This window comes from Bubalus kerabau, chromosome 6, assembly GCF_029407905.1.
Source record: "Bubalus kerabau isolate K-KA32 ecotype Philippines breed swamp buffalo chromosome 6, PCC_UOA_SB_1v2, whole genome shotgun sequence".
Taxonomy (NCBI): Eukaryota; Metazoa; Chordata; class Mammalia; order Artiodactyla; family Bovidae; genus Bubalus; species Bubalus kerabau.
Window position 1 is genome coordinate 35,054,334 of NC_073629.1, and position 26,697 is coordinate 35,081,030.

The following is a 26,697-nucleotide window of genomic DNA, read 5'->3' on the forward strand; positions in this document are numbered from 1 at the left end:
GTCGGTAGAGGATGTCTGAGTCCCCTGACCTGGGCCCTCCCAGGGCCCTGCCTGCTCTTGTTTTCCAGAGACCAGGCCTATCCCCTCTGGAAGGACAGGGCCGCACACAGGAGGACACAGTGACGGTGCTCAGCCCGCACAGAACTAGTTTATTCAGTAGTATGGAGAAATGAAAAAACAAAACACAAAATGCTACCATATTTACAGTAACAATCAAACTGTACAATCAGATGGTTAGTGTCAAGTTAGCATCCAGCATCTTTGTATTTTTTAAGTCAAGTCATCAGTAGTAAAAACCAGTTAAGTTTTTAACCTTTTGCATGAATTGCCGAGGGGAGAGGCCAGGGGGGGAGAATCCATGGCAGAAAAACCAGAGACCAGCCTTACAAATGAGAAATAGAAATATTTTCTCTACTCAGAGCCTCTTTTTCTAGCCACCTGCTCCAGAGGAAAGTCGGTGACAAGTCTGGAATACATGTTTAGTGTAAATGGTGACTCCAGTGAATAGCAGCTGGCAAAACCGAGGAGGAAGAGGAGAGGTGGGGAGATGACAGCCTGGAGCAAGGGCAAGGGCCTTAGGCCCCCTTGCCAGGACTGCTGGGTACACACCCAACCTGTGATGGCCATGTCAGACCCCCTGGGACTGGACCCATCCCAACACAACAAGCAAATAAATAAAAAATATATATTAACTCTCTCTTCGCAGGGAGCTGGGTGGTGAGGGGGAGAAAAAGGAACAGGACTTGGTCTTTTGAAGAAGAGAGCCAATTCCAAGAAGGAGATAAAAATAGAACATGTCTCAGAGGCCACAGCAGGTCAGTGGGGTTTGTCTGGTCCCGGAGGAGGGAGAGTGGACACAGGATCCCGGACTCCAGACCTGGGCTGGAGACAGCAGGGGGCGACCCGACTCCTGGCAGTCTTCCTCCTCCCTGTCCCACCCATACAATAGCAAAGAAGCGCAACTTAACTCGTGACTGGCCTTCCCCAGCACGGGGCAGGCAGGGAAATGAAGCACTTTTGGGTCAGCGAACTGAGCAAACACCCGGGCTGCAGCACGCGGCCGGAGTCCAGGAAAAGGAGAGGGGCGGGGTGGCCCGGCCGCCGCCCGGGGGCGCGGGTTCCCCTCAGAATGTGTTCATGCAGCATTTGGGGGTCCGGGGGCTCCGAGTCCTTCTGCCCCCTCTCCGGACAGGGCTTTTGCAGTTCCTGGAGGCGGCAGCACGGGCAGGGTGAGGAGCGCCCTCCGTCCTGCCACCCTTGCCGCGCTGAGGCCCGCCCGGTGCAGCCCGCAGGGCACGATGCCCTGGGCGCATGTGGCTTCGTCCTTTCCTTTTGGTGATGGCAGACGGGGGTGGGGGCAGGCCCCCCGAGAGTCCCTCTCCTCCCAGAGGCACAGCAGATGGGAAACTGAGGAGAGGCTGGGAGAGCATCCTGGGGGGTCCTAGCCTCTTAGGGGAGGGAAAGGGGAGTCAGTTTCCAGCGTATAAAAAAAATTAATCCCTGAAGTCATGAAGAGTGGAGATCCTTTTTTAAATCTTTTTTTTTTTTTTTTTCCTCTTTTCTGAAAAACTTTGTCTTGGAGATGTTGGCCCCAGGGGTCCAAAGTGCAGTGAGGGGGATGATGGGGAAGGGAGTTGGCACTAGATGGCCTGGGGTGGGGTGGGTGCCCCTCCCGGCAAGGCCCAGGCTCCTCAGATGGATGTTTCGTCGCTGCTGCAGGCAGGCAGGCGGGGAGCAGGGGCAGGATAAAGCACAAGACAGGAGTGGGGGCATGAGTGCAGCTGGGGAAGGTAAGGGAGCCTCAGGGTGTAGGAACCACGGCCCAGGGTTAATGCAGGAAGTTAAAGAAGAGAAATCTGGAGAGGCAGGAAAGCAAAGTGACAGACAAGGCAGACAGAGGGTTAGTCAGAGCAGAGGAGACAGGGAGAAGCTTTCCCCAAAGAAGGAAGCAGAAAAGCAACCCCAGCTCCCTGCCCTCCCCCACTCAACCCCATGGGGCACTGTGTCTGTGGGCACGTGGCCTGAAGGGCCCCGGACCACAGTCTGCTGCCAACCAGGGCGGCCTGAGGGAGGTCTGGAGGCAGGGCCTCGGCGGGGCTGCACCCTGATCCACCCACCCAGCCACACTCACTCGGAGCCCGACGAGTCCTCATCCACCGTGCCCGCCTTGATGCTCATGGCAATGGGCATGACCCCATTCAGCTGCTCCTGGAGGCTCTGCCGGGGGGGAGGGCGGGGAGGGGGCCCAGCCCGGCTGCCCTCGCTGGCTGAGGAGCCCCGGGAAGACGTGGTGCCTTGCTCGGGGGGTAGCCGGAGGAGGCTGCTCTTCTCACTGATGGTAGGCAGACACTTCTTCTTGAGGATACCTGTGGGCCAGAGGGTGGGCTCCATGTGGGGCAGGTGGAAGGAGCATGCCCACAGGCTGGTGTGAGGTGGGGGGCTGCTAATGGGGAGCATGCAGCTGTGCATACCCCACTCACCTTTGTGAGGCTGGGCAGAAGGGCCTGGAAGGGGGCCCAGGGACCCCTCCCAAGTCAAGGCATCTCCGTTCTCTCGTGGCCGCTCCTCAGAGGCCCCATTGCCACCACCTTCCTTTGCTGTGGTCCCAAAATCTCCTGGCCAGGGGACCTTCCCAGGCCCCAGGCCCCCATCTGGTGGACAGAGGAAGTAGATAAGGCCCAGAGAAGGCAGTCAGGAGAATCACCACCCTAGTCTCACCTCCCAGAAATCCCAGCCCCTCTGCCCTCCCACTGCCCCCAGAGGCCACAGCCCTGCACTGGCCCACCCTTAGGGGTACTGTGCAGGGGCAGTCTCTCGGCCCCAGGCCCCAGCAGGCTGTCCCAGCCCGGTTCTCCAGGGAAGGCTGCCTCCCTCTCCACTTCCTCTTCCTCCTCCTCGCTGTCTGATGAGTGGGTAGATGCATAGGAGCCGCTCTGGTCATCCTCCAGGGACAGGTCACTGTCGGAGTCTGTGTCTGGATCTAGCAGGTGGGGAGAGATCACGGACAGCCCATCCGCCACCACCCACCCTCAGTAAAAGCTGGGTGGCTGGGCCTCCACCCGCCACTGGCCATCAGGAGATTCCGTCCTCACCATGCTGCTGGTTTTGACCTTCCAGGAACAGGCCACCGGGGTCCCCCAGGCCAGGGTTCAGTGTGGACTCCTCCCTAAGAAGACAAGACACACTGGCGGCATCAGCCTGGCTCCTCTCCTGTGTCTCATTCTCTTGTCTGTCCTGGGTTTTCCCATTCCTGTCCCATGTCCCTCACCACTTCTAGGTTCAAGCTGCCACCGTGTCAGCCACGGTGTGTGCTACCCAACTCCTAGCCGCCAGGCCTGGGTCTAGCAGGCCTGGTGCCCTTCCTCTCTCCTCAGCCCGCCACCCTCACCCCGCCTCACCAGGCCTCACCTCAGCAAGAAGGGGATGTAGCTGGGCTGACTCTTGCCCGAGCGGCTGGCACTGTGTAGGGAGCCGGCTGAGTCTCCATAGGGCTGGTACAGCCTTCCATCCCCGTAGGGGCTGGGGCAGTTGTAGGACTAAGTGGGGAACAGATAGGTTAGTACGTTGGGGAGTGGGATGGGGTGGCCCCAGGCTGGGAAGTAGAAGGGCTGAGGGAGCTTGCCCTAAATTCTACCCGCCATGTACCAAGGACTGGAGAGAGAGGCACTACGTCCCTGCTGCCCCCGATTTCAGGGCCTAGTAGTGGTTGTAGCTCTGCTGTAGTTCTATGTATCCCAAATACCCTGGACTTGGCTGTCTAATAGGGGCTTGTTAGCAAAAGATGGCTCTCCTGAGAGCATCCTGGGAGACACAGATTTACCAAGACACACAGGGACTCTCAGGTGTGGGGCGTTTATGACTGATTACCTGTCTTGGCCACTTTCTCCTATGCTCCACTCCCATCTCTCTCAACTCAGCACCCCCCTCCCCAACCCCCAACCATGCCCCTTCTTCCCAGGCCACACATACCATCTCACCACCCCTTCTTCCTTCAGGAAAGGATGTAAGGATGGAGAAAAAGTGGGACAAAAAGCACAGAGAATGGGCTCCTTGGGCCTCCTGCCTCTGCCTGCCTCATACTCCCCACGACCCCTCCACCTCCCAGACCCCTGGCTCCCTCACCGAGGTCAGGGTAGACTTGGTGGTCAGAGCAGGGTCAGGGCTGGGCCTGCGGCTGCAGGCAAACTTGAGTGCTTTCCGGACCTCCTTGCTAAGCACCACGTAGGAGAGGAAGATGAAGGGGCCCTGACAGGCAGGAAGCAGCAACTGTAAGTGCTGATTAAGGTACCTCCTAATCCAGCTCCCCCCATACACAACTCCAGCGGCCTCCCACAGGGCATGGGCCGGGCCAGTACCTGGACACAATTGGAAGCAGCGAAGAGGTAGTGGAAGAGGAGGGTGTCACTGTTGACAGACAGCAGTGCCAGCAGCCACGTGGCGCTCAGCAGCAGCAGGACGGCGAAGGAGGGCCGCAGGCCCGAGCTGGGGGCGGGGGGCCGTGAGTCTGGCTGCGAGGCCTCCCACGCTGGTGCCCGCCCACTGCCCAGGCACCCCCAGCCCATACTCACACAGGGCCTTTCTTCTCAAAGCCCTGCCGCTGGGCAGCACAGGAAGCCCGGGCCGCCAGGATGTACAGGAAGACACTCATCTGGCAGGGGAGGAGGGGGTGTGAGGGGGGATCGTCAGGACACAGATGGCTTCCATCCCACCCCCGGGGACGCCTCCGCCATTCCTCAAGTGGAGCCTGAGGTCACGCTTAGCCTGCTCCGCCCCATCACCAGGCACTCTCTAGCACTTACCGAGACCGCAAAGGCCACGGGGCCAGTGAAACTCCATATGAGCGTGTCGTAGATGGAGAGCCAGCAGAAGTCGGGGTTCCCATAGCCCTCCGGGTCCAGGCCCACAGCTAGACCTGGGAGGGCGGTGACAGCGGTGGGGAGGGGTGGTCAAGGGACTTGGGAATCAGTCAAGCGGTCAAGTGGGCTCTAAGGGCCAGGTGCAGGGGAGGAAGTGTACTGTCCACCCTCTGTCCATGCCAGCCTCTCCAGCCTAGGGGACCCTCTCCCTGGGTGGGGCTCCCAGGCACCGAGTTAAACGAGAGGGACGCTTGTGGAGAACTTGGCCCGGGGCATAGGGATGTGGGGCCTCCGGGCCTGGGATGTACGTGGGAGAAGGTGGCATAAAGGTGCACCGAGGCCCTAGGGATGTAGACCTCAAGACCCGGGCTGGGGGTGGGGGTACCTGTGATGAAGGCGGGCACGCCCCAGCCCAGCATGTAGTAGAATCGCATGGGGCCGGCGTTGACATCGCGCACCTCGGTGAGTGCCCGGTACAGGTGCAAGGCCTCCAGCAGAGCCCAGGCGAAGGCGCAGAGGTACAGGAAGTGCAGCAGGATGGCAATGACTGTGCAGGCAAACTGAGGGCCCAGGCCACGCCCGGTCAGTGCCCAGGCCACACCAGGATGTGGGCTCTGCTCTCACCAGACTGGAGAGGAGGGCCTGGGTGCTGGATGCTGCTCCAGCGGGGAGTCTGGGCCATAGGAAGGTACATCTAGGGTGCGCTGGGGAACCAGGGGGAGCTGGAGCGGCAGAAGCCATGCGCCAGGCCCCAGCTAGCTCTTTACCCCTCATGGCTGCAGAAGCAGGGATTGAGGGGAACACTGGGGAGGACTGACATGGGACCATGAGAGCGGGGGACACTGGGGAAGGTTTCTGGTGAGGAGGAACATCTTACAGGGAGGTCAGCCTGGTTGATTCCCAGGAGGAAGACCAGCTGAGCCAGGCCCAGGGCGGCTGTCAGGTTCCGCCGGATGCCGTGCTGGTTGGAGCGCAGGGCGCGCAGGACAGCAAGGAAGAGGAAAGTGAGCAGGAGGGCGGCCAGGGTGACCCCGAGGGCCACATATGTCAGCGTCTTCAGTGGCAGGATCTCCCCATTCTGCAGGGGGAGTTGCAGAGAGACAGGGGGGTTAGGATGGACAGGGTCTGAGCACCCAGTCCAGAGCCCTGGGCTCCCACCCCCAGCCCTGCGGGCCCAACCTCACGCCGAGACACGTCCATGAGCACGGCGAAGCTCGTCATGTGGTTGCACTGGCAGCTGACGTGGCTCTCGTTGCGGAAGACGACTTCACAGCCTCGGGCTGACCAGCCACCAGTGCCACTGACCCTGTGTGAGGGAGGCAGGGTCAGGAGACAGGAGAGTGGGGTGCACTGGGGCCTGGGGGGCTCTGCCCACAGCCCTGGGGCACAGGGCAGTGCAGGCTCACAGGATTGAGTGGTTCCAGAAAACACAGATGGGTTTGGTGCGCTCCTCGGTCTCCAGCAGCCGGAACTGCACTGTGACTGGCTTGTCCAAAGCACGGGGCAGGAGCTCCTCGTCGTCATGGACGCTGATGCTCACCACGGGTGTGTTGATGACGGGGCGTTTGGGAACTCTGGGCAGGCAGGCACAGTTACCACAGTATTCGCGTGAGTGGCATGCACGCATACTAAGTCGCTTTAGTCATGCCCGACTCTGTACAACGCTATGGACTGCAACCCGCCAGGCTCCTCTGTCCATTGGATTCTCTAGGCAAGACTACTGGAGTGGGTTGCCATGCCCTCCTCCAGGGGATCTTCTCAACCCAGGGATCAAACCCACATCTCTCATGTCTCCTGCATTAGCAGGTGGGTTCTTTACCACTAGCGCCACCTGGGAAGCCCTGCGTGACTGGAGGACCCTTCTTATCACCCTGAGATGCTGCCAACCCCTGGTCCCTCTCTGTGGCTCACCCACTGACTGGCATCCCCACCCACTCCTTGTCTCCCCGGCCGCTCACCTCAGGCTGCGCTTGTCTGGGTCGTAGTTATGGGGCAGCAGCCCGGCCAGGGTGCGGTAGATGATGACGCTGGCCACAGCCTCACCCTGGCTCAGCTCCGGGTGCCGCCGCTGCCGCCGAGCCAGCTCCTCCGGCTCCTGGGGCTCTCCGGGGCCCGCAGGTCTGACCACAGGGGGCGTTTCTGGGATCGGGACATTGTCTACTCAGCTGGGTCCTTCACAGACACCCCAGCCTGGCTCCCTGACCCACCCCTCGGCCCCCACTGACCTCTGAAGACAGACTCAGGCAGGATGACCGTTGTCTCCAGGTCTGGGGGCCGCTCCCCCCGCAGGGCCTCATAGCGGGGCAGCTTGGCCCCAGCGAAGTTCCCCTTGTCCAAGCGAACGACAGAGATGACTAGGGAGAGGGCACAGGTCAGACCCTAGGTGAGGAGGGCAGGCCCCGGGCACGGCCCTGCACACACCCTCTCCGGCCCGCCGGCAGCCTCACCAATGTTGGGCGTGACGATGGTGAAGGGGCTCAGGTAGGTGTGCCGCATGTTCTGGGCCAGAGCACTGGCATAGGCCTCATAGTGCTGCAGTAGCCAGGCAGTGCCGCCCTCCGTCTGCTGGATCAGCTCCCAGTGCCGCTTGTTGGCCGCATCCAGGAGGGCGCTGCCCACGCGCAGCAGATTCTAGGGTGGGCACGGTCACAGCAGGCTGTGCCCACAGCCTCACTCCTCGTCCCTACCAGCCTGTCCTGGACCAGCCCTGGCTCACTCCCCACCATGCCCTGCCCACGAATCCTTCCTCCTGTCTCTAACATCTTCCCAGGGCCTGTGCCTATGCCCACACAGATTATTTGATGCGGGTTCCTCCCTGTCCTGGGCCTGTGGGGAGGGCCCCTCCTCTGGTGAGCCTGGTCAGACCAGGTCCTCGTACAAACATTATTCTCTGTGGGTACCCTGCTTTGAGAAGGGTCGGGAAGAGGTGCTCTAAATGACCCATGTGCTGCGCCATGCATCAGAAGTTCTCATGGAAGCCTCATGCCGGCTGGGAGCTCCCTGAAAGCAGAGAGGGGAGTGCCCCCCACTCTGCCCTGAGGTTACCAGGAGCTGGCTCACTCACCATGACCTCCTCCCACCCCACCTTCCTTGCCCACTCTGAGCCCCACCTCTGTGAAGTGCACGTCCTGTGTGGCGGACAGCCCAAAGCCTCGCTGGGCACTCTCGTGGGCCAGCAGCCGCGTGGCCAGCTGGTAGGCCACCTTGACATCACTACCAAAATAGCCAGCCGTGTGTTGGGTAGCATTGCGCAGGAGCAGGGCCAGCCGCTGGGAGCGCCCCGAGTCCAGGCCTGACTCGTTTCTCTGAAGCCGCTCAGCCTGGGACCAAGACAGGCAGGGGGGTCAGCACAGGAAGGGGACAGTGAGGTTCCCAGAGGGCAGAACTGGAAGTCCAGAGTAAAAGGACTCGGGAAGGGGAGAGACAGCCTCTGGGCAGGAGCCCCCGGAGGCAGGAGCTGGAGTTGTCGGAGTCCCCTTTCTCAAAACTGGGGAGGCGGGCAAGTCATCCTGGGTGAAGACGGGGTGAGGGGCAAGGAGAAGGAGAGGAGACGGTTCACTTACAAATCCCTTCAGCTCTGAGAAGGTTACCGATGTGCAGTTGAAGAGGTTTGGGGGCAGCCACCCTCTGTGCTCATCACAGTGGCGCACAGCAGTCCCTGGGGGAAGGCAGCCAGAAGCGCAGGCCTCAGGGAGAGACCTCGCTGAGTTCTGCCGGGGGCCAGCCTCCATGGACCGGAGACAGGGGACTAGCAGACAAGGGCCCTGCTGTCCGGTACCCCAGCGTGTGTGGAACACCAAAGCCAAAACCTCTGCGAGATCAACCCACAGGAGGGCCACAGGAATGGCCTCCCTGAGCCCCGGACTCGGCTGCCCTACTCCGGCCACCACCTTGAACTTTCTGCCACACACTCTCTGTTCTGATCTCTGCTCATGGTCAGTCCAAGGGCCAGCGCCAGCCTGCATCCTGCAGCTCCCCTGGGACAGCACCTCGTGTCCCCTGCTCCCCAGGCCATCTCTCTAGTGGCATAACTCCAGTACGAGGTGGTGAGTTGAAGATAGCAACCTGTGTGACTCATCTTTGAACCTCTAGTACCCAGCCCCGTGCCAGGCACGCTGCAGGTTTTCAGCACTTTTGTTACAAGTCCAAAATGTAGACACCTTTCATCTAGGCAAACTTGGGAGCAGGGGGGCATTGAGCCACGGAAGCATGGGACATGGAATCCCCCAGACCTGGAGACCAGAAGTTGGGGGGGGTCTGCAGCCAGGGGCTCCCCACCCTCACTCTACTGATAAAGGCCAAGTCCTCTGTTTCATGTTCTGGGCCTCCAGCACCTACCGAAGGAGCCTTTGGGACAGGGGGCAGCAGCAGGCAGCCCAAAGCGGGTACGGGGCCACCAGATCCCAGCCTCGATGGCCCTCGGGCAGCTGTCGTAATTCACTGCAAGGAAGTGCACCATCACTCAGGAGCAGTTGTCCCCCTACAGCGATGGCCGGGCTCCCCAGCCCTCCCAAGGCAGCCTCAGGTCTGCAACCCATCCCAGCTCCTGGCCTCCCTGGGACACTGGGGCCTGGCACACAGCAGGGAGGGCCACCCACCCATCTCGAGAGCCCTACCTTCACAGCCGTTGGTGGTGACCTCAGCAAAAGGGTTGTCACAGCGATCACACTGGCGCCCAATGACGCCTGGCTTGCACGGACACTGGCCCTCCTCAGGGTCACAGACTCGGGACAGAGAGCCCGTGGGGTAGCAGTCACAAAGGAGGCAGGCAGGGCTGCCAGGGGGCCGGTAGTGGTTCTCCTGAGAGGGAGAAGGGACACGGGGTCGCTGGCTCAAGCTCTCTTCCCTGGGTGCTCACGGATCCTCTCACTTTTGCCCCTCTGGAGAGAGGTTCCCTGACCCCCAAGAATGGTACATTCAAAGTATTTATTAACTGGTCGTGATTCGGAATTGAACCCACCAGTGAGACACCAATCAATTAGAATGGGCTGCAAACAACCAGTACAGCTGGCCCGGGCACACAAGGACAAATAACCACTGGCCCGCCCCAGTGGATCAAAGGCACATAGCCCTCAGCGCTCTGTGGGGAGGCTTCTTCCACCGCCCACCCCCCAAGGGCCCAGGAAGTACAGGACAGCGGCCGAGGCAGTCGCCGTGCAGGCTTGGCTCGGGGCAGTCACCTTGCAGTGGCACTCGCCGCTTGTCTTGTTGCAGTCTGGATCGAAGCCTTTGCTGACATCGCAGTTGCACGGGCCGCATGTGGGGTGTCCCCACCAGCCTCGGGGACAAGGTTGGTCAATCCTGCGGAGAAGGGACCAGGGAGGAATGAGCTCCTTCAGCTACCCTGTAGCCACGAGTGGCCCTTCTGACCCCAGCCATGGCCCAGCCAGGCTCTGAGGGACACAGCGGACATCGGCAGTGGCCCCAGCTGCCTGCATGGATCCGCATTACCTGGTCTCACAGTATGGCCCAAGGTAGCTGGGGGGACACTCGCAGGTATAGCCACGGGGAGCACTGGGCTTTCGGGTACACATGGACTGATGCTCGCACGGGTTCAGGTCACACACGTCGGTGCAGTTCTCACCATAGTAACCTGGGACCAACCAGCAAGACGAGAGACACTCAGTCCCCACCTTCCCCTGGCATTTTCTTCAAACCTGCCCTCATTCACCTCCTTCTATTCTGAGCAGCTATACCAGCTGGCTGTAGCTCTGCAGTGCAGGATGAGAGGCTCAGAGGGGTGAGGTGACTAGCCCCAGGTCACACGGCAAAGCCAGAGTGAGCCCCACCCCGCCCCACACCTGCTGACCCGTCCCGCTCCCCTGGACCCCTGGCCTGCCTGGATCACAGCTGCAGGAGTAGCTGTCCCAGTCGTCACTGCAGTAGCTGTTGGCAGGACATGGGTTCGAGTCACAGGGGTCTGGCAGGCTGCAACCTGGCTCCACGTTGATGCTCTCCCCACGGCTGGGATCCAGACTGCTGACGCCCTCAGGCGTCTCGCTGACCCGAATACCCTGGGAGGGAGAGGGCAGTGGTGTTGGCCCTTTGTGGAATGGGCTTCTCCGTGTTGGCAGTGAGAAGGCAGAGCAGGAGGCTTACCTGCAAACAGCCCCGGAAGCCTCGGGCCACACCACTGGCCGGCCCTGGAACACCCCCGACGGTAATGTTGCTCAGGTGTAGCCCGTGCAGCCGGGGGCCCAGGTTGCCCTCTGCCCGCTGCTGCCCGTAGTCAAAGGACAGGATGGCATGGCCAGGGCCTCCACTGGCTCCCAGCGCCAGCTGTGCATGGTGCCAGTCGCCATCATTGGCCCGGCCTGGCTCCAACTGGAGAGATGAGGCCTGGAGCCCCGTGCCCTCCACGCTCAGCACCACGCGGCCCTCCCGAAGCTGGCACCAGAAGAAAAGAGGGTCAGCAGACTGCCTCGATCAGCTCATCTTCCTGCCCACCGTCCTACCTGAGCCACCAAACCCATCCTGCTGCCCTGCTGAGGCCAGGGAGGAAAAGGCATTATTTCCTGTGGGCCCGAGAGATGGCAGCAGTGATCCACCAAAGGAACCCAGCTGCCTTTTTTCTCCTGGGAAAGACCCCGCCCAGCCAGCTCTGACCAATAACCCGTGCCAGGGCCCGCCGGCCTCACCCCTCCCTGCATCACCTGCAGAGTGATGGTGCTGCGCCCCCTGGTGACAGCCTGGAGCAGGACGCCGTCGGCCTGGCGTGTGCGGAACATGAGACTGAGGTGCCAGGGCTGGGAGATGGGCAGTGAGAGGCCATGCCAGGCCAGCAGGCTGCTGCCCAGGAAGTGCTGCGGGTTGGCCATCTCTGGGCAGGCAGACAGAGGCAGACTCTGAGGGGCGGAGTGGCCGAGTGCCCCAGGGGGCATGATGTTCAGTGGGGGCAGCTCCGTGGGAGGCAGGGTACTGCCCCTCCTAGTGCCCAGGCTCCCCAGCTGCCCCGCCCTCCAGAGCATCTACCTGCTCCAGGTCCACCCCACTCTGTGCCCAGGCCTGCCTCTGACTGGGCCTTTTGTCTCCCGTGCTAACCCTTTCAGGGCGCTGCCCAGACACGCTTTTCCACCCACAGCCAAGCTCAGCCAGGCCCTGCCCAGGGCCTGGTCCAACCCTGCTGGGGTTCCCAGCACTGTTGACAGCTCCCAGGCCCCAACCTCTGACAGCTGCCCCCATACCTACCCTGGGCACAACTCTTGCCCCCGAAGCCCAGAGGGCACTCGCAGCTGAATGCGTCCCACTGGTTCACACAGGTGCCCCCGTTGTGGCAAGCGTTGCTGTCACACACGTTCTTCTTGGCAGGGCACCCTAGAATGAAGAGAAGGGTGCTCAGGCAGAGGCTCCTGACAGAAAACCTGTGGCAGTGGCTACAGGGGCTCTGAGCCCCCCACTTCCAAGGGCCCCCACACCAGCCACATCCCACCGCTCTGCATTCAGCCTGACCCCGCCTCCCATACCAGGCATGGTGCCGTTGTTGGCAATGAAGTCGGCCATGTCAACGTGGCGGCTGTCCACCTGCAGGTTCCTTATGCAGCCCACGAACTGCCGGGTGCGGACAGGGAAGCTCTCGGGCAGGTCAGGCACCCCACCCAGCAGCAGGGGCCCTGTCAGGTCCAGAGACCTGGCAGGCGGGGTGGGGGGGTGGGGAAACGGCCGAGACGTAAGGGTGAGTGGGGTGCTTCCAGTTCCTTCTCCTAGGGGCCCTGCAGAGCAGCCAGGGGAAGGGGAGCCCCACCCTGGAGCTGCTCTATCAGACTGCTGCCCAAGGCTAGCTCGAATCCCCCAGACTTGCCGGTTGTGCCCCCACCCAGCCCCCGTGCAGAGGGCTGAGCAGGGGCAAAGGGTGGCCAGATAAGAGAAAGGAATTGGTTACCATTTCAGGGCTCCCAAAGTCCCCCCTTACAACCCTCCCTCCCTGTGTGGCCCCACACCTCGCTGCACCCCCAGCCCTCTCCCCTCCTTACTTTTTGCTGCCACCCTGAGTGCCCTGGGCAGCGCAGGAGTAGTTGCCCAGCATAGCTCCAAAGCGCAGGGCTACCCCTGTATCACAGCCATCCACGGTCACCACAGCCACCTTCTGCTCGGATGGGCCCTGCGGGAGCCCCGTCTGACCCAAGAGTGGCTGCGGACAGGGAAGGGCAGAGAGGGGAAAGAGTGGGCCAGGGCCACTCATGGGCCAGCAGGCAGGAAAACACCAGCACATACACACTCCCTTTGTGTACTGCTACACACGCATACAAGTGTGGTATACACACGTACACATGCACACAGATGTGTGCTCACATGACCATTTACCTTCCTTAATGTCCACTTGTGTTTGTACCTAGCGGAATAGGAAGTGTCTGTACCACCTAGCAGGATAGGAATGCCTGGCGAGGCAGCAAGTTCCCCCCCTCCCTTCCTCCCCGTTCAGCCAGACAGACCATGACCAGCCCCCAGCAAGGCAGTGCCACCCAGGTCTGGGAGAGCATCTGAGCCCAGGACAGGGCCCTCTCCCCCGGGACCCCTCCCACACCCACCTTATTGTAGTACTTCAGCTGCACCGTGTGCCACTGGCCGTCACTGACCCCTCCGGGCACGAAAGGGGACACGGTGGTGGTCGACTCCCCTGAGGAAAGGACCCAAGTGAGCTGAGACACCAGCTGAGGGCTGGGAATGGGGACAGGGCACTTGCGGTTGGGCTGTGCCCAGGTTTGGCTGGGAGAGTGTGTGACTCGGGGTCAAGGGCGGAGAGGCACAGGGACTCGGGCGAGGACGCGGGGCTGCGGGATCACCTGCAGAGAAGGTGAGCTGGACCTGCTCCTGGATCACCTCGAGGGCCACGAAGTCATGCTTCTCATTGAAGCGCCCGTTGTACAGCAGCAGCCCATCGCGCTCCTTGGTGGCAAACCTGAGTGGGAGTGGGGGAGGGGGCAGGGAATGGGGCACCCACCTGGATGCCAGCACCCCAGCCACCTAACCAGCCCTGGTCCTACTCAGAAATCTCCCGAGGGCTGACTCCTGGGCGGAGGCTGTGGGCCACATGGCTAGAGCGCGGAAGATGAGCACAAACCAGGACTGGCGGCACGACCCTGGCATCCTGGCTCCCACCCTTGAGGGTGGGTTGGGAGGAGTGTAGGTGGCCCTGGTGGGTGAGGGGCCTGCCAGCCAAGGGTACAGGGCAACTCCAAGTACAGGCCTGGCTCTGCCAACACCTCCCTCCCCACCTGCCACACAGCATCACCGCCTGACGTCCCACCTCGTCCACCGAACAGGAGGCCCCCCAGGCTGTCCCTGGCCCCTATTCCAAGTGCCCAGGCACTCACGAGAGGGCCAGGGTGAAGTGGAAGCGCTGGCGCAGGCCCCGGAAGGTGATGAAGGAGCGGGCAGGGAAGCTGCGCGTGGTCACCTGGCAGAAGGGCTTCTCGAAGTCTCCGGATGGGCAGTCGCACTTGAAGCCGCCCACCAGCAGGTTGACACAGGTGCCCCCGTTCTTGCAGACTCCTGGGGTGCAGCGGCCTGAGCGGGCACTCACTTCGCAGTGCTCACCTGGACAAGAAGTCAGGCAGGTGAGCACCAGGTGCCTGGGGGACTGGGACTCCTTCGCGCCCAGTGATCCCTCTGTGATCTCCCATGACTCCTATGACACTCTGAATCCCTCCAGCATCCCCACCTCCTCTCATGTGCTCATCCCTCTGAGCTCTGTGAAACCCTGGCTCCTTTGATGCCCTGCTTGGCTCACTGGGCATCCTCACCACAGTCCCATGTATCGCTGTCCTGCAAGTTCCCAGAGGCTCCCAGTCCCTCCCATGCCCTTGTCTGGGCCTTAAGAGCACAGGCCCGTGAAGTCCCTGATCACAAGGTCCGAGTCCTAGTGCCTTTTGGTGTGAGGGCTACCCAGCAAGCATGGGGGTGTTCTGGCCCCATTAGGGGGCATGCCTGTGGATGAGAGGGCCTGCAGGACAGCACAAGGGCTGCTGCCAACCCCCGCCCCACACTGGTGCTTTTGTCCCTCACAGGCACCAAGATCAGCTTCCCTCCCTGGGGATGAGACCAGGCTTCCACTTGGATTTGTCGGAGTTATGGGATGGTGTGGGCAGGAAGCTGGGGACTCTCCAGAAACGGGGCAAGGAACTCCCACCCTGAGCCCTGGTGTTCAGACTGAGGACCTCTGTGCACTTGAGAGATGCTGAGACAGTAGGGAACTGAGCCCTGGGAGCTGAAACGGAGGAGCTGAAAATTCCAACATCAGATGGAAAAATCCACCCTTTTCTCTCCCTCCCCATTCCCAGATTCTAGAGATAGGTTCTCAGCTCCAGTGCCTAGTGACTGGCTCTAGTTTCCATGGAAACTGTTGTTCGCCTACTCTAAGCACCCCCCTACCCCATCCTCTTGGACAAAGACTTCCCTCCCCTCCCCCCAGCCCACCCCTCTGCTCCCCCCTACCCACAGCAGCAGCTGAGAGGAGTCAAGTCTGGCAAGTTCTGGGCAGGAAGATGCAGCAGGGGAGGCAGCAAGGCTGGCCTACCACGGCTGGCGAAGTGTGTGGGCATGGCTCTGGGGGAGAGGGAGCAAGGCCTATGGCCCCTGGGAAGGAAAGGCATGGAGAGCAGGGGATGTCCTGAGGGAAAGCAGGAGGCTGCAGGGAGGGGTCCGGAGCCGAAGCAGAGGCAGCGAGATCCCAGGGAGAGTCTGGGGACAGGATATGTAAAGACCCCTGGAGATAGGCCAACAGGCCTCTTGGTCAGGCCCTGCTTTACACACCTGGGCAAGGGTGGAGCTCCACGTCACACAGGTGCGATGATCTGAAAGTCCCCATCCCCACACCTGAACCCCACCAGTCTCCCCAGCTCTTCTGTGCCTCCCCTCAACACCTGGGGAGAAAAGCACCCACTGCGGCTCTGAAAGGCAACTCACTCATCAATTGGGAGGGTGCATGTACTGGCCCAGCCTCACGTCAAATCCAGGTGAGACCTGGGGCAAGTCACCTGATCTCACTCAGTATTTCCTTAAATCACAGCCAGCACTTCCCACAGGCCAGCTCTTACCCGTATTAAATTCAATTAATCCTCACAACCACCTTGTCACAGGAGTAGATTCATCACCCATTTAAAAATTCTACCCCACAGAGCGGTTAAGTAACTTGCCCAAGGTCACCCAGCTGCTCTTGTCAAAGCTGGGATACAAATGCAAGCAGACTGGCCCCAGGGCCAGCGCTGACCTCAGCTACACCACCTGGGGGTGGGGGCGGGTTGGGGACAGAGAAACAAGGCTCCCCTCTTCCTTCCTCAAAGGTGATTGTGAAAGAGCAAGTAGGACTTGTGAATGGCCAGTGTACCCTGTACATTCCCTCAGGAGAAGGAGGTTACCCGGTTCTTAGCTTGATTGTGCTGGCGCTGCGGCCTTAACCCCCACCAGGGCCGCCCCCAGGCCTTCCCCTCCCTCCCTCCGCGAGGGCTCACCGGTGTAGCCCTCACGGCAGAGGCAGGTGTAGCCGCCCTCGCGGCTGCGGCAGTGTCCGTGGGGGCCGCAGGGCCGTGAGTAGCAGAGGTCCACCTCGGTCTCGCAGTAGTCGCCGGTGAAGCCCGGCGGGCAGCGGCAGCGCAGTCCCCCGACGGGGTGGATGGGGCGGAAGAGCACGGAGGAGGAGGCGATGAAGGGCGCGGAGGAGTCAAAGCGGAGAACGGACACGCAGCGCATGTAGTTCTCGCAGGGCTCACGCAGGCAGATATTGTCGTCGAAGGGCAGTACGCGCTGTGCCGAGATGGCCGTGAGCAGGCTGCGGTTGAGATACAGGCGCTCCTGCAGGTCCTCGGAGGGCAGGAAGGGTGGCCCGCCCCCGGGCCCCGGCGGCTGGCCCACCGACAGGCTCACGTTGAGGATGTGGCTGCCTGGGGCATCGGTGTCCCGCTGCACGTTGAAGATTACCACGTGGTCTGGGGGTGTGGCCAGCGTGGCGGCCACAGCCTGGATGAAGAGACCCAGTAGGGGCGACAGGAAGCGCTCGGGCGACATGTCTTCCAGGCGCAACGTGATGCTGTGCGTGAGCATCTCGTCGGTGATGATGGTGACGCGTAGGGAGCACTGAGCCGTCACGCTGTGCACGCCGTCTGTGGGGAGGCCAGACGGTCAGCACCCAGGGAGGGCAGGGGTCCCAAGCCATAGATCTGGCTCCGGGTAGGAGCACCCGGAGGAGGGCATGAGTGTGGGCGGGAACCCTGCTCGCACACTCCTGCACTGCCCAGTTGCCAAGAAAGGCTCTCCTTTTTTAACTGGCATAAAGGAGCCCTTAGGACAATGTATGCCTCACCTGAGGAGAATCACTCCAGGAGGGCTCAGCCCCCAGCAGCACTCAGGGGGATTGATTTCCAGAAGTTCTCTTTGCATACTTTCCAGAACCCTCTGTTGCAAAGCATGTGTGTGTGTGTGTGTGTGTGTGTGTGTGTGTTAATTACTGGGTCCTGTTAACTCTTTGCAACCCCATAGACTGTAGCCCACTAGGCTCCCCTGTCTGTGGGATTTCCTAGGCAAGAATACTGGAGTGGGTTGCCATTGTCTTCTCCAGGGGATCTTCCCCACCCAGGGATCGAACCCAGGTCTACTGCATTGCAGGTGGATTCTTGGTGGTCTGAGCCACCAGGGAAGCCCGTTGGAAAGCACGGACACATCTTTTAATGTTTGTGTATCTTTCCCTGCCCCAAGCCACTGACAGGTCTGGTCTCTTATATCAATACCAGACCAGGTGCTTCCCTGCACAAGGATCTTATTTTGCCTTTTTATTACCTCCCTAGAGGGCCCAGAGTACCATGCTACTGCTAAGTCACTTCAGTCGTGTCCGACTCTGTGCGAACCCATAGACGGCAGCCCACCAGGCTCCCCTGTCCCTGGGATTCTCCAGGCAAGAACACTGGAGTGGGTTGCCATTTCCTTCTCCAATGCATTAAAGTGAAAAGTGAAAGTGAAGTCACTCAGTCGTGTCTGACTCTTAGTGACCCTATGGACTGCAGCCCATCAGGCTCCTCCGTCCATGGGATTTTCCAGGCAAGAGTACTGGAGTGGGGTGCCATTGCCTTCTCCGTAGAGCACCATGAGACACCCACAAATATAATCCTCCTGCCCCCTTAGCCTCTATGTTGCTGCTGCTGCTGCTAAGTCGCTTCAGTCGTGTCCGACTCTGTGCGACCCCATAGACGGCAGCCCACCAGGCTCCCCTGTCCCTGGGATTCTCTAGGCAAGAACACTGGAGTGGGTTGCCATTTCCTTCTCCAATGCATGAAAGTGAAAAGTGAAAGTGAAGTCGCTCAGTCGTGTCCGACTCTTGGCGACCCCATGGACTGCAGCCTACTAGGCTCCTCCGTCCATGGGATTTTCCAGGCAAGAGTACTGGAGTGGAGTGCCATTGCCTTCTCATCTCAACACTATTACAACCCTGACCCTGGCTGTGTTCCCCCTCCCTCATTGCAGTAGAGAATGGACGGTGAACTGGGTCAGTGGGCCACCCAGTTCCCCTCCCACTAAGCCCGGTGGCTGCTTGGGCGCAGGCCCGCTATCCCCATGGCAACTCCCCACACAAAGCATTCTTCCCGCCCAACTCTCTGAGTTGCTGAGGGTAGCCCAGGGGGCCCTACCCCAGGAAATCTAGCTGAGCCACCTTACCAGTGGCAGCACCACCCACTGCCCTGATGTTGTGGGGTTCTGGGGGCCAGAGATGGAAAGGCCTGGGTAGCTCTCCACCCTGAGCCCCAGACAGAGTCCCACTGAGTTGACATCTCCTTTGGGCCTAGACTTCCAGCTACTCATCACCCACTTGGCTCATGGCATTAAATCCAGTGCCTGCCACATCCCCAGGCCACACACTCACTTATAAACAGCTAAGTACTAACACTCTGGTGTCTCACCCCACCCACACACACTAAGCCCAGAAATACCGGGCACACCTGAATGCACAAATACGTGGCAATGGATTTTATTCATCTCAAAATGAAAGCTGGAGGCCAAGTGGTGAGGGAAATGGCTTGGTTGGGCTATAAGCGATATTCTTATTGTTTATTTACTACAATGTTCTACGCATAGTAAGTGTTCAGTTAGATGTTCATGAGAATCTATTTGATCTCCATAATGAAGAAATGGTCTTTAAAACACAGCAGGGAAGCCCAAGTAGTTATTTAAAAGGACATCCTAGCAGGAATGGGGCAGGAGTTAGTGTTTCTCAGGTGGGACAGAGGTAGGAAAGGGCTTCCATGGTGGCTCAGTTGGTAAAGAATCCACCTGTAATGTACAAAATGAGGGTTTGATCCCTGGGTTGGGAAGATCCTCTGGAGAAGAGCATGTCAACCCACTCCAGGATTCTTGCCTGGAGAATCCCATGGACAGAGGAGCCTGGCAGGCTACAGTCCATAGGGTCAAAAAGATGTGGACACGATTAGCAACTACGCACACACGCGCACACTCACAGGTGTAGGAAAGGGATCTGGGAATAGATTCTTCTGCTTCTGTGTCATAGCACCTTTAGGTGGCTGACTGCGCCGGCAGCTAGGAAGGCTGAAGCCAGTCACACATCTGAGCCGTGTCCTCGGCCCCCTGCCCACCTGCCCTCCAGCCTCACTGCTTGAGAATGTGCGGCCCGCTTGCTCTCACCAGCAAGCCTGTTGTCATCACTCACCTCTGCTCCTCCTTTTCTTGACTGCTGCTGAACAAGCTGTTCCTTCCTACCTGGACTATCCAGCCGCCAGTCCACACTCCCCCTAGTTTCCTAGCCCGCCCTAAACTCACCTTTTCCAGGGAGCCTGCCCAGATTTATGACCTCAGGCTCGACTTTCCTCCCTCTTTCAGAGCCCCCTGCACTCAGTTCTGGAGCCAGCCCAGGGCCCTTGTGTACCTGGTGCCCAGTGATTCCTTGGTGTGAGAGTCCCTCTGGGCAGGAAGGAGCCCAGAGTCCACACAGAGTCCTCCTAACTGGCCAGGGAGGGGCGGGGCAGGCAAGAGAAACCTCTCCACCGTCAGCCCTGGGAACGCGCGCCCCTCCCCATGTTGCCCCTCCGCCGGCCCAGGCCCCGCCTGCACCCCTCACCCAGTGTGTCTGTTGCTTCCCATCTGGCCCACCATCTGTGGCCACCTGCCCCCTCTGCTACTGTCCCCATCCCAGCAGTCAATGGACCGCTCTCTCCTTCCTCTTTGTTCCTTTCTCCTGCCTTGACCTGGGTCACCCTTCAGGTGCAAAGGCAACGGTGGGAACCGGGGTTGGGGATGCATAGCCTGAGCCATCCTCCTGGGCAGAAGAGGGTGGGGATGGGCCCTGACCTCAGGAAACACCCTCTGTGACGAGAACCTCGCCTGCCACACCTGGAAAAGTGCCAAGTCCCAGACTGGGGCAGAATTAGACGCCAAGCCTCCCTTCCCCTGGCAGATGCACTAGTGGGAGTTGTAGGCCATGGATGGGCACTCCTGTGTGTCCAAGCAGAGTTCAGAAGAAGCAGAGTTAGGAGAATTCGGGCCTCAGGAGAGCCACCCGGCCCATGCTGGGGCAGCTGAAGTCCCAGCGAACAAGAGAGGGGGAAATCGGAGAGGCAAAAACACAGAGACCAAACAGGGGAAGACAAAGGCCCAGGAAAAGAGCCAGCAGTGGAGAAACTGGGAAAGGAGGAGAGTCACACAGGAGATGGGGAGAGGACCACGGAGGAGACAGTGCAGAAAGGCCCCCAAGGGCAGACGCGGGAAAGAAAGAAGAGACAAAGAGCAAGAGAGGGAAACAAAGGGCAGCAGGAGCTGATCCCCCTCGCCCCAGCCCCCCGGACTTTGGGGTTGCCGTGGTGACTGCCTCCAAGGGTCAGGGCCGAGGGGAAAGGGTGGGGCTGGGCTGGAGGGCCAGCCGAGGCCTCCCCCTCTATTCTAGGGGAACCGAGGTCTGGGGGTCTGCATGGGTAGGAGCGCGAAGGCTGGGTGGGGCCTCCTCTGCCCACGTCCCTTGGTCACCTAGGGTGGACTGGGGGAGGCAGGAGGGAGAGGCCCTTCCCTTCCGGCCCTCCCCACTGCTTCCCAGCACAGAGAAGGACATGAGATAGCAGAGCTCCAGCCCCCACCTCCTCCCACTAAGGAGGAACTGAAGCTTCCAGAGGCACTGAGCCTGTCCATGACCTCTAAAAGCTCACGTGCCCTGGCTCCAGTGGCCACCTGAGGATTGGGGAGAGGAGTTATCTGTCCCAAAAGGACTATGAATGGGGAGGAGGCTGAAGCCACGCCCTGTGTCTTGCACGCCTCACTCCTCTTCTGGCCCGGACTCCTTGGGGTGGAAGTGAGGCTCGCCAGGCGGCTCTTTCTCCCCTCTCTGATGTGTCCGAGTGAGGGTGCCCTGACCCACCCATCCCCAGGCACAGCTAACAGTCACTCCTCACAAGGGCCCCAGCTGTTCCCAGGCTCAGGGAAGGGGCTCAGCTCCTTGCTGCCACTGTTGTCCACTCCCTGCTCCCGACAGGAGAGACAGAAAGTTGCCCACCGCCCAGCCCCGACTCTCCTCCCCCAGCCCTTCTGTCCAGGAGTCTGCAGGCTGAGCGCTTGGCCAAGCAGCTGGAATGCCCGGCCTGGGTCCCGGCCAGGCTCCCACGCCCCAGGGTTCTGTTCTCTTGCCACTGGATCCAGGGGCTCTGCCCTCAGAGGCCACTAGCACCCTGGCTCACCATGGTCCCCACAGCCCATCCCCTGAGCCCAGGCTCTCACGGGCCATGGGAAGGCCTGGCATCTAAGAAGAGCCAGGCCGCGGGGAGGCAGGGGGCCCAGGAGAGCCGTGGCCTGCCCCTGGCTCCGCTGCAGCCCCTCCCCCAAGCCGGACCCCGAACCACCACCTCTGACAGTGGGGTCTGTTTGGACAGAGACAATGAGCTCCAGCCTCACTTCCTGTGGGAGCTCTGAAGGGGAAAGCCAGGCCAGGCTCTTTCTGCCTGGAGGGAAAAGAATGTACTAGACAAAGTCCCCCTCAGCTGGTCTGTGGCTCAGCCGGGAGCCAGAAGGGGCCCAACCGCAGGGTCCTGACCCCGTGGGGGCAACCCTGTGCCCCCACAGTCTCAGCTCTGTCCGAGGCTGTGTGAGATCACAGGGACGTGCCGGCAGGCGGGCGGCAGGCAGGCGTGAAGGGGTGGCTCGCTGCTCTGGGCCACAGTCCCCTCCATCCTGCCCCAGCTCTCTTGGACCCCAGAGCCTTTTTCCATAATTCTCAGCAACCACAGAGAAGACAGCCTCACGACACTTCCCCCACCACGTCACAGGCTGGTAGGCAGGGGGCAGCCGACCGAAGCAGCCCGGCCCCGCCTGGGGTGGCAGGCAGGGCCCACACAGCTGCCAGGATTCCTCGGGTTCCGTCCCCAGCTGCTTTGCATCCCTCAAACGCTGGGCCAGTCCCAGGTAGAGAGATAGGTCAGCAGCTCCTCCTCAGAAGGCCGCCCAGGCCCTCTCCCGAGGGCCAACTCCACCCCAGTGTCGCCTGGGCCCCTCCTTACCTGACACCAGCACGCTCATGACAGCCTCCAGAGGTCGGTTGTTGTCCAGCGCCCGACTCAGCCTCAGCTCGCCCGTGGACGCGTTGAGGAGGACCAGGCTGAGTTCATTCCCCCGCTCGAAGCTGTAAGTCAGGCTGTCTGAGATGTCAGGGTCGTGGGCAGGCACCCGGCCAATGGCACCCCCTGGGAAGCTGCTTGATCGGTTGGTGACATAGTTGTTGAAAAGGATCTCGAAGTTGCCCAGCACTGGTGGGTTGTCGTTGCGGTCAAGCAGGCGGACGTGCACTGTAGCTCGGCTCACCAGTGGAGCCGACGTGGCCTGGATGACCAGGACATATTCAGGCCGGTCCTCGTAGTCCAAGTCCACCAGAGCGGTCAACTCTCCGGAGAAGATGTCCAGTTGGAAGACCTCAGGGATGTTGCCCTCCACGATCTGGTACATGATCTGAGCATTGGTGCCTTCGTCAGGGTCAGTGGCTGTGACCCGGGCCACCGCCAGCCCAATGGGACTGTTCTCTTCCACAAACACATCAAACTCATCCTGCTCAAAAACAGGTGGGTTATCATTTACATCCAACACTGTGACTGTCACGTCCATGGGCGTGCGGGCTGGAGGCATCCCCTTGTCCACTGCGTATGCCCGCAAGACGTACTGGGCCACATTCTCACGGTCCAGCCTCCGCAGTGTACGCACAATGCCTGATGTGGACTCTACGATAAAGTCCCCATCTCCATCATCGCCCCCTTGGAAGGTGTAGAAGACCCTGCCATTAAGGCCAGAGTCACGATCAGTGGCTGAGATCTGCAGAACGCTGGTGAAGGGGGGCACGTCCTCGTAGACACTGCCCTGGTAGGAGTCCCGCAGAAACTGAGGGGCATTGTCATTCACGTCATTCACCAGGATCTCCAGGTAGGTGGTGTCGGACTTCTGGGGAATGCCATTGTCCCGGGCAGTGATGGCCAGGGTGTAGGACACCTGGTCCTCATAGTCCAGCTCAGCCTGGGTGGTGACAGCCCCTGTGTCTGCATCAATGCGGAACTGGGGGATGCTGTCCTCCATAAAGTAGGTGATGCGGGCATTCTCACCCGTGTCCTCATCTGTGGCACTGATGAGCACCACTGTGGTGCCTGCTGGCCGGTCCTCATTAATATTCACTGTGTAGTGGGAGCTCTGAAAGACAGGGCGGTGGGTATTGGCATCGGTGACGTTCACCACCACTTGTGCCGTGTCCTGCCTCGTGCCATCGGAGGCAGTAACAGCCAGCACATACTGCCGCTCAAGTTTGTAGTCCAATGGCAGGGCGAGGGACACCAGCCCCCCACCACTCTGGCTGGTGATGGAGAAGCGGTTTCGGGTGTTGCCGCTGGTGATCTGGTAGGTGATGACGCTGTGGGCATCTCGGTCCACGGCCGACACCGTCACCACGCTGGTGCCCACAGCTGCATCCTCATTGAGCCGGACCGTGTACTCGGGTTGGGTGAAGGTTGGGTTGTTGTCGTTGACATCCAGGATGGTCACACTGACACTGGCCGAGGCAGTGAGTGCTGGGGTGCCATGGTCGCGGGCTTCTACTCCAAAGCTGTAGAAATCAACCTCTTCCCGGTCCAGTTCGGCTGCCACAGAGATCCAGCCTGTGCCATTGTTGATGGTGAAGGGAAAGTCGTGTCCAACCCCTGCAAGGCGGTATTCTAGGCGGGCATTGTCACCCGCATCAGCATCAATGGCCTGGACATGGAGGACCAGGTAGCCTAAGGGGACACTCTCCAGAACAGTAGCCTGGAAGGGGGTGCTGACAAAGATGGGAGCATTGTCATTGATATCCAAGACCTGCACTGTCACCAAGCCGGAGACGTTGGAGAGAGGGGGGCGGCCACCGTCCTGTGCCCGAACCCGTAGGGTGTATTCCTTGGTCGTCTCATAGTCAAGAGGGCTCACCACGTCCAGAGCCCCAGTCTGGGCATCTAAGTAAAACTGTCCCCGAGCGTTGCCACTCATGATGCTGTAGTGCACCAGAGCATTGCTGCCCTTGTCTCTATCTGAGGCTGTGACCCGGAGGACCGGGGCTCCTGGGGCCACATCCTCCCGCACCTGGACCACGTAGCGCTTCTCACTAAACTGGGGGGCATTGTCATTATCATCTTCCACCGACAGGAAAATGGCAGCTGTGGCAGTGCGTGGACCGGGGTCCCGACCCTGGTCACTCGCTTCCACCGTCAACTGGTAGGATTCCACCTCTTCCCGATCCACGGGGCCTCGGGTTCGGATGACCCCAGAGCGAGGGTCAATCTCAAAGACTTCAGAGGGGCTGTCCCCAGACCCCTCCAGCAGGCGGTATAGAATATTGGCATTGGGAGGGGCATCACCATCTGTGGCTCTAACGGTAAGCACCTCATAGCCGACTTCCAGGTTTTCCCTGAGGCTCTCCTTGTACTCCTGCTGCTCAAACACAGGGTCATGATCATTGGTGTCAGTCACCAAGATGGTGAGCGTGGCCAGGGCACTGCGTCGGGGCATGCCATGGTCCTGCGCCGTGACCCTGAAGACGTGCGTGCTCTTGGTCTCACGATCCAGCTCCTCGGCTGTGGTGACCGCACCAGTGATCGGGTCCAGGGAGAAGAAGTGGTTGGAGCGGCTATCGAAGAGGGCATCCATAGTGTACTCCAGTCGACCTGCCTCACCCTCATCTGGGTCGATGGCCCGCAGAGATGCCACAGGAGTACCTGCTGGCTGGTTCTCGGGCACTGTGGCCTGGTAGCTGGGGGGCTGAAACTGGGGGGCGGTATTCACGTTCCTCTTCCGACGTCCACCCATGGACTCTTCTGCTAAGCTGTCCCCTGCCCTGAAACCTGGGGCCTGCACCAGCTTACAGGACTGGCATCTCAGCCGTGGGGCCTTTAAGCACAAGTGCTCATGGGGCAGGGTGAGCTTGCCCTGTGGGGAAAGGTGGCCTCCTATGCCCAGAAGACGACAGCTCCAGGGGCAGCCTTCGGGCGCTGGTGGCAGGGGGATGTGGGCCCCGGATTCTGGACACCAGACCCTCAGACCATCATGGTGAGGCACCAGGTGGCCAGTCAGTTCCGTCCCCGCATCCCTGCAGCGGCTGGTGTAGAGCCAGAGGTTCGAGGATGAAGCTGGACAGAGCCAGCCCACGGGAGCGCAGGCCCCCGAGGAGCCGCGTCCGCCAGGCCCCAGGGAGCGACAGGGCCCCACTTGGTCTCCCAATAGTGGCGGCAGCAGCAGCAGTAGCAGCAGCGGCGGCAGCGGTGTTGGAAGTGGGGCACGGGCCGCCGGGCTCCGCATCTCTCCCCCTTCCCGGCCGGCCGGGTCAACGGCGGCCGCCGCTCGTCCTCCCGCTCTTGCGGACCCCGCCGCGCCTCATGCCCGGGCCGGGGCGCCAGTCCCCGGGGGCTACTTTTGCGCCCCGCGGGGCCTGCTCCTTGATGCCTCACCGGAGCCCGGCGCTGCCCGCTCCCACGCGCCGGCTCCCACCGATCCCCAAGCCGGGCCCACGCTGGGTCACCCAGACCACCACGGGCTGGCGCCGCGCTTCCACTAGCACACCCGGCTCTCGCCACCTGCGCCCGCGGCGCCCGCGGGGCCCGCGCGCCCTTGGCCCTGCCGCCCGGAGATCCTCTGAGTGCTCCTCGCCCCCGCGGGATAGCCCACCTGCTCCCCCGGAGCCACGCACCCGGACCCCGGCCCGGCCCCGGGCGCCTCCGACGGCCCCCCGCCGGCCGCTCGTGCCCCGCGTCCCCGCCGCCGCTGTTGCTAGCGCCGCGGCCCCGAGCCCAGCCCCACGCTCCCTCGCCTCCCGGGCGGGCGGGCGAGCTCTGCAGAGCGGCCGCGGCGGCGGCGCCTCATTACCATAGACCTGCTCGCGCCGCCACCGCCTTAAAGTGGCGACGCCAGCCGCACCGAAGGAGGTGGGCCCCACCTAGCGCCCTCCTCCGTACCAGTGATATAGAATTCGCGCGTTACTACTGACCTTCTTCCCCTATCCCAATCCGACGCCAGGCCTGCCCCTGGGCCAGATTCCTACGACAGTCCACAAAGGAATTAATAATCAGAAGCCAGACAGCAAATGATAATAATAGTGGCAAACCCTAAGAATGTTTAGAGGTTTTCAAAACCTTTTGAAGGACTTTCAGAGGGCAAGTGCCCACCCTGACGCACCCCCCTCCAAAAAGCTGGATGCTGTTAAGAGTCCTTGTTGCTTCCCCTCCACTGGTCTGGGTCAGACTGAGCTAAAACGGCCCTGCTCAATAGTATAAATCCTCCCCCTTGAGCCAGAGAGACACCCCATTTCCTCAGGAACACACAGTGACCATCCTGAGCCCCCACCCCCGTACCCCTCAGCAAAGCTGTA

At 60.9% G+C, this 26,697-nt stretch overlaps 1 protein-coding gene across 2 annotated transcripts; it reads right to left on the reverse strand.

Moving 5' to 3' along the window:
* Positions 1 to 128: 128 nt before the first annotated feature.
* Positions 129 to 26,057, reverse strand: CELSR2 (cadherin EGF LAG seven-pass G-type receptor 2). 2 transcript variants are annotated; one of them, XM_055584864.1, is made up of 34 exons: positions 22,331 to 26,057; positions 16,304 to 16,951; positions 14,168 to 14,390; positions 13,637 to 13,752; positions 13,382 to 13,470; positions 12,827 to 12,984; positions 12,320 to 12,483; positions 12,045 to 12,170; positions 11,510 to 11,676; positions 10,956 to 11,243; positions 10,696 to 10,870; positions 10,308 to 10,449; positions 10,037 to 10,157; positions 9,473 to 9,656; positions 9,195 to 9,296; positions 8,420 to 8,514; positions 7,967 to 8,176; positions 7,304 to 7,487; positions 7,082 to 7,210; positions 6,815 to 6,995; positions 6,263 to 6,430; positions 6,036 to 6,162; positions 5,734 to 5,934; positions 5,242 to 5,416; positions 4,800 to 4,912; positions 4,569 to 4,648; positions 4,356 to 4,482; positions 4,123 to 4,245; positions 3,409 to 3,536; positions 3,093 to 3,166; positions 2,786 to 2,980; positions 2,481 to 2,651; positions 2,132 to 2,366; positions 129 to 1,448 (listed from the first exon to the last, which is right to left on the reverse strand). In XM_055584864.1, exons 1-34 carry the CDS (start codon positions 25,629 to 25,631, stop codon positions 1,442 to 1,444), a joined length of 8,727 nt encoding a protein of 2,908 aa, XP_055440839.1. In that variant the 5' UTR covers positions 25,632 to 26,057; the 3' UTR covers positions 129 to 1,441. The 2 variants fall into 2 exon arrangements, with proteins under 2 accessions (XP_055440839.1, XP_055440838.1); XM_055584863.1 differs by lacking the exon at positions 129 to 1,448 and adding an exon at positions 1,733 to 1,856.
* Between the last annotated feature and the right edge of the window lie 640 nt (positions 26,058 to 26,697).

Excerpts from the sequence above, each read along its gene's own strand:
- CELSR2 (XM_055584863.1), bottom strand. The coding sequence starts at position 25,631 with ATGCGGAGCCCGGCGGCCCGTGCCCCACTTCCAACACCGCTGCCGCCG. Across the intron at positions 12,484-12,826 it reads ACTCAGGGTGGCAGCAAAAA|GTCTCTGGACCTGACAGGGC; the intron begins GTAAGGAGGGGA and ends CCCGCCTGCCAG. Across the intron at positions 9,297-9,472 it reads CACCACCAACGGCTGTGAAG|TGAATTACGACAGCTGCCCG; the intron begins GTAGGGCTCTCG and ends ACTTCCTTGCAG.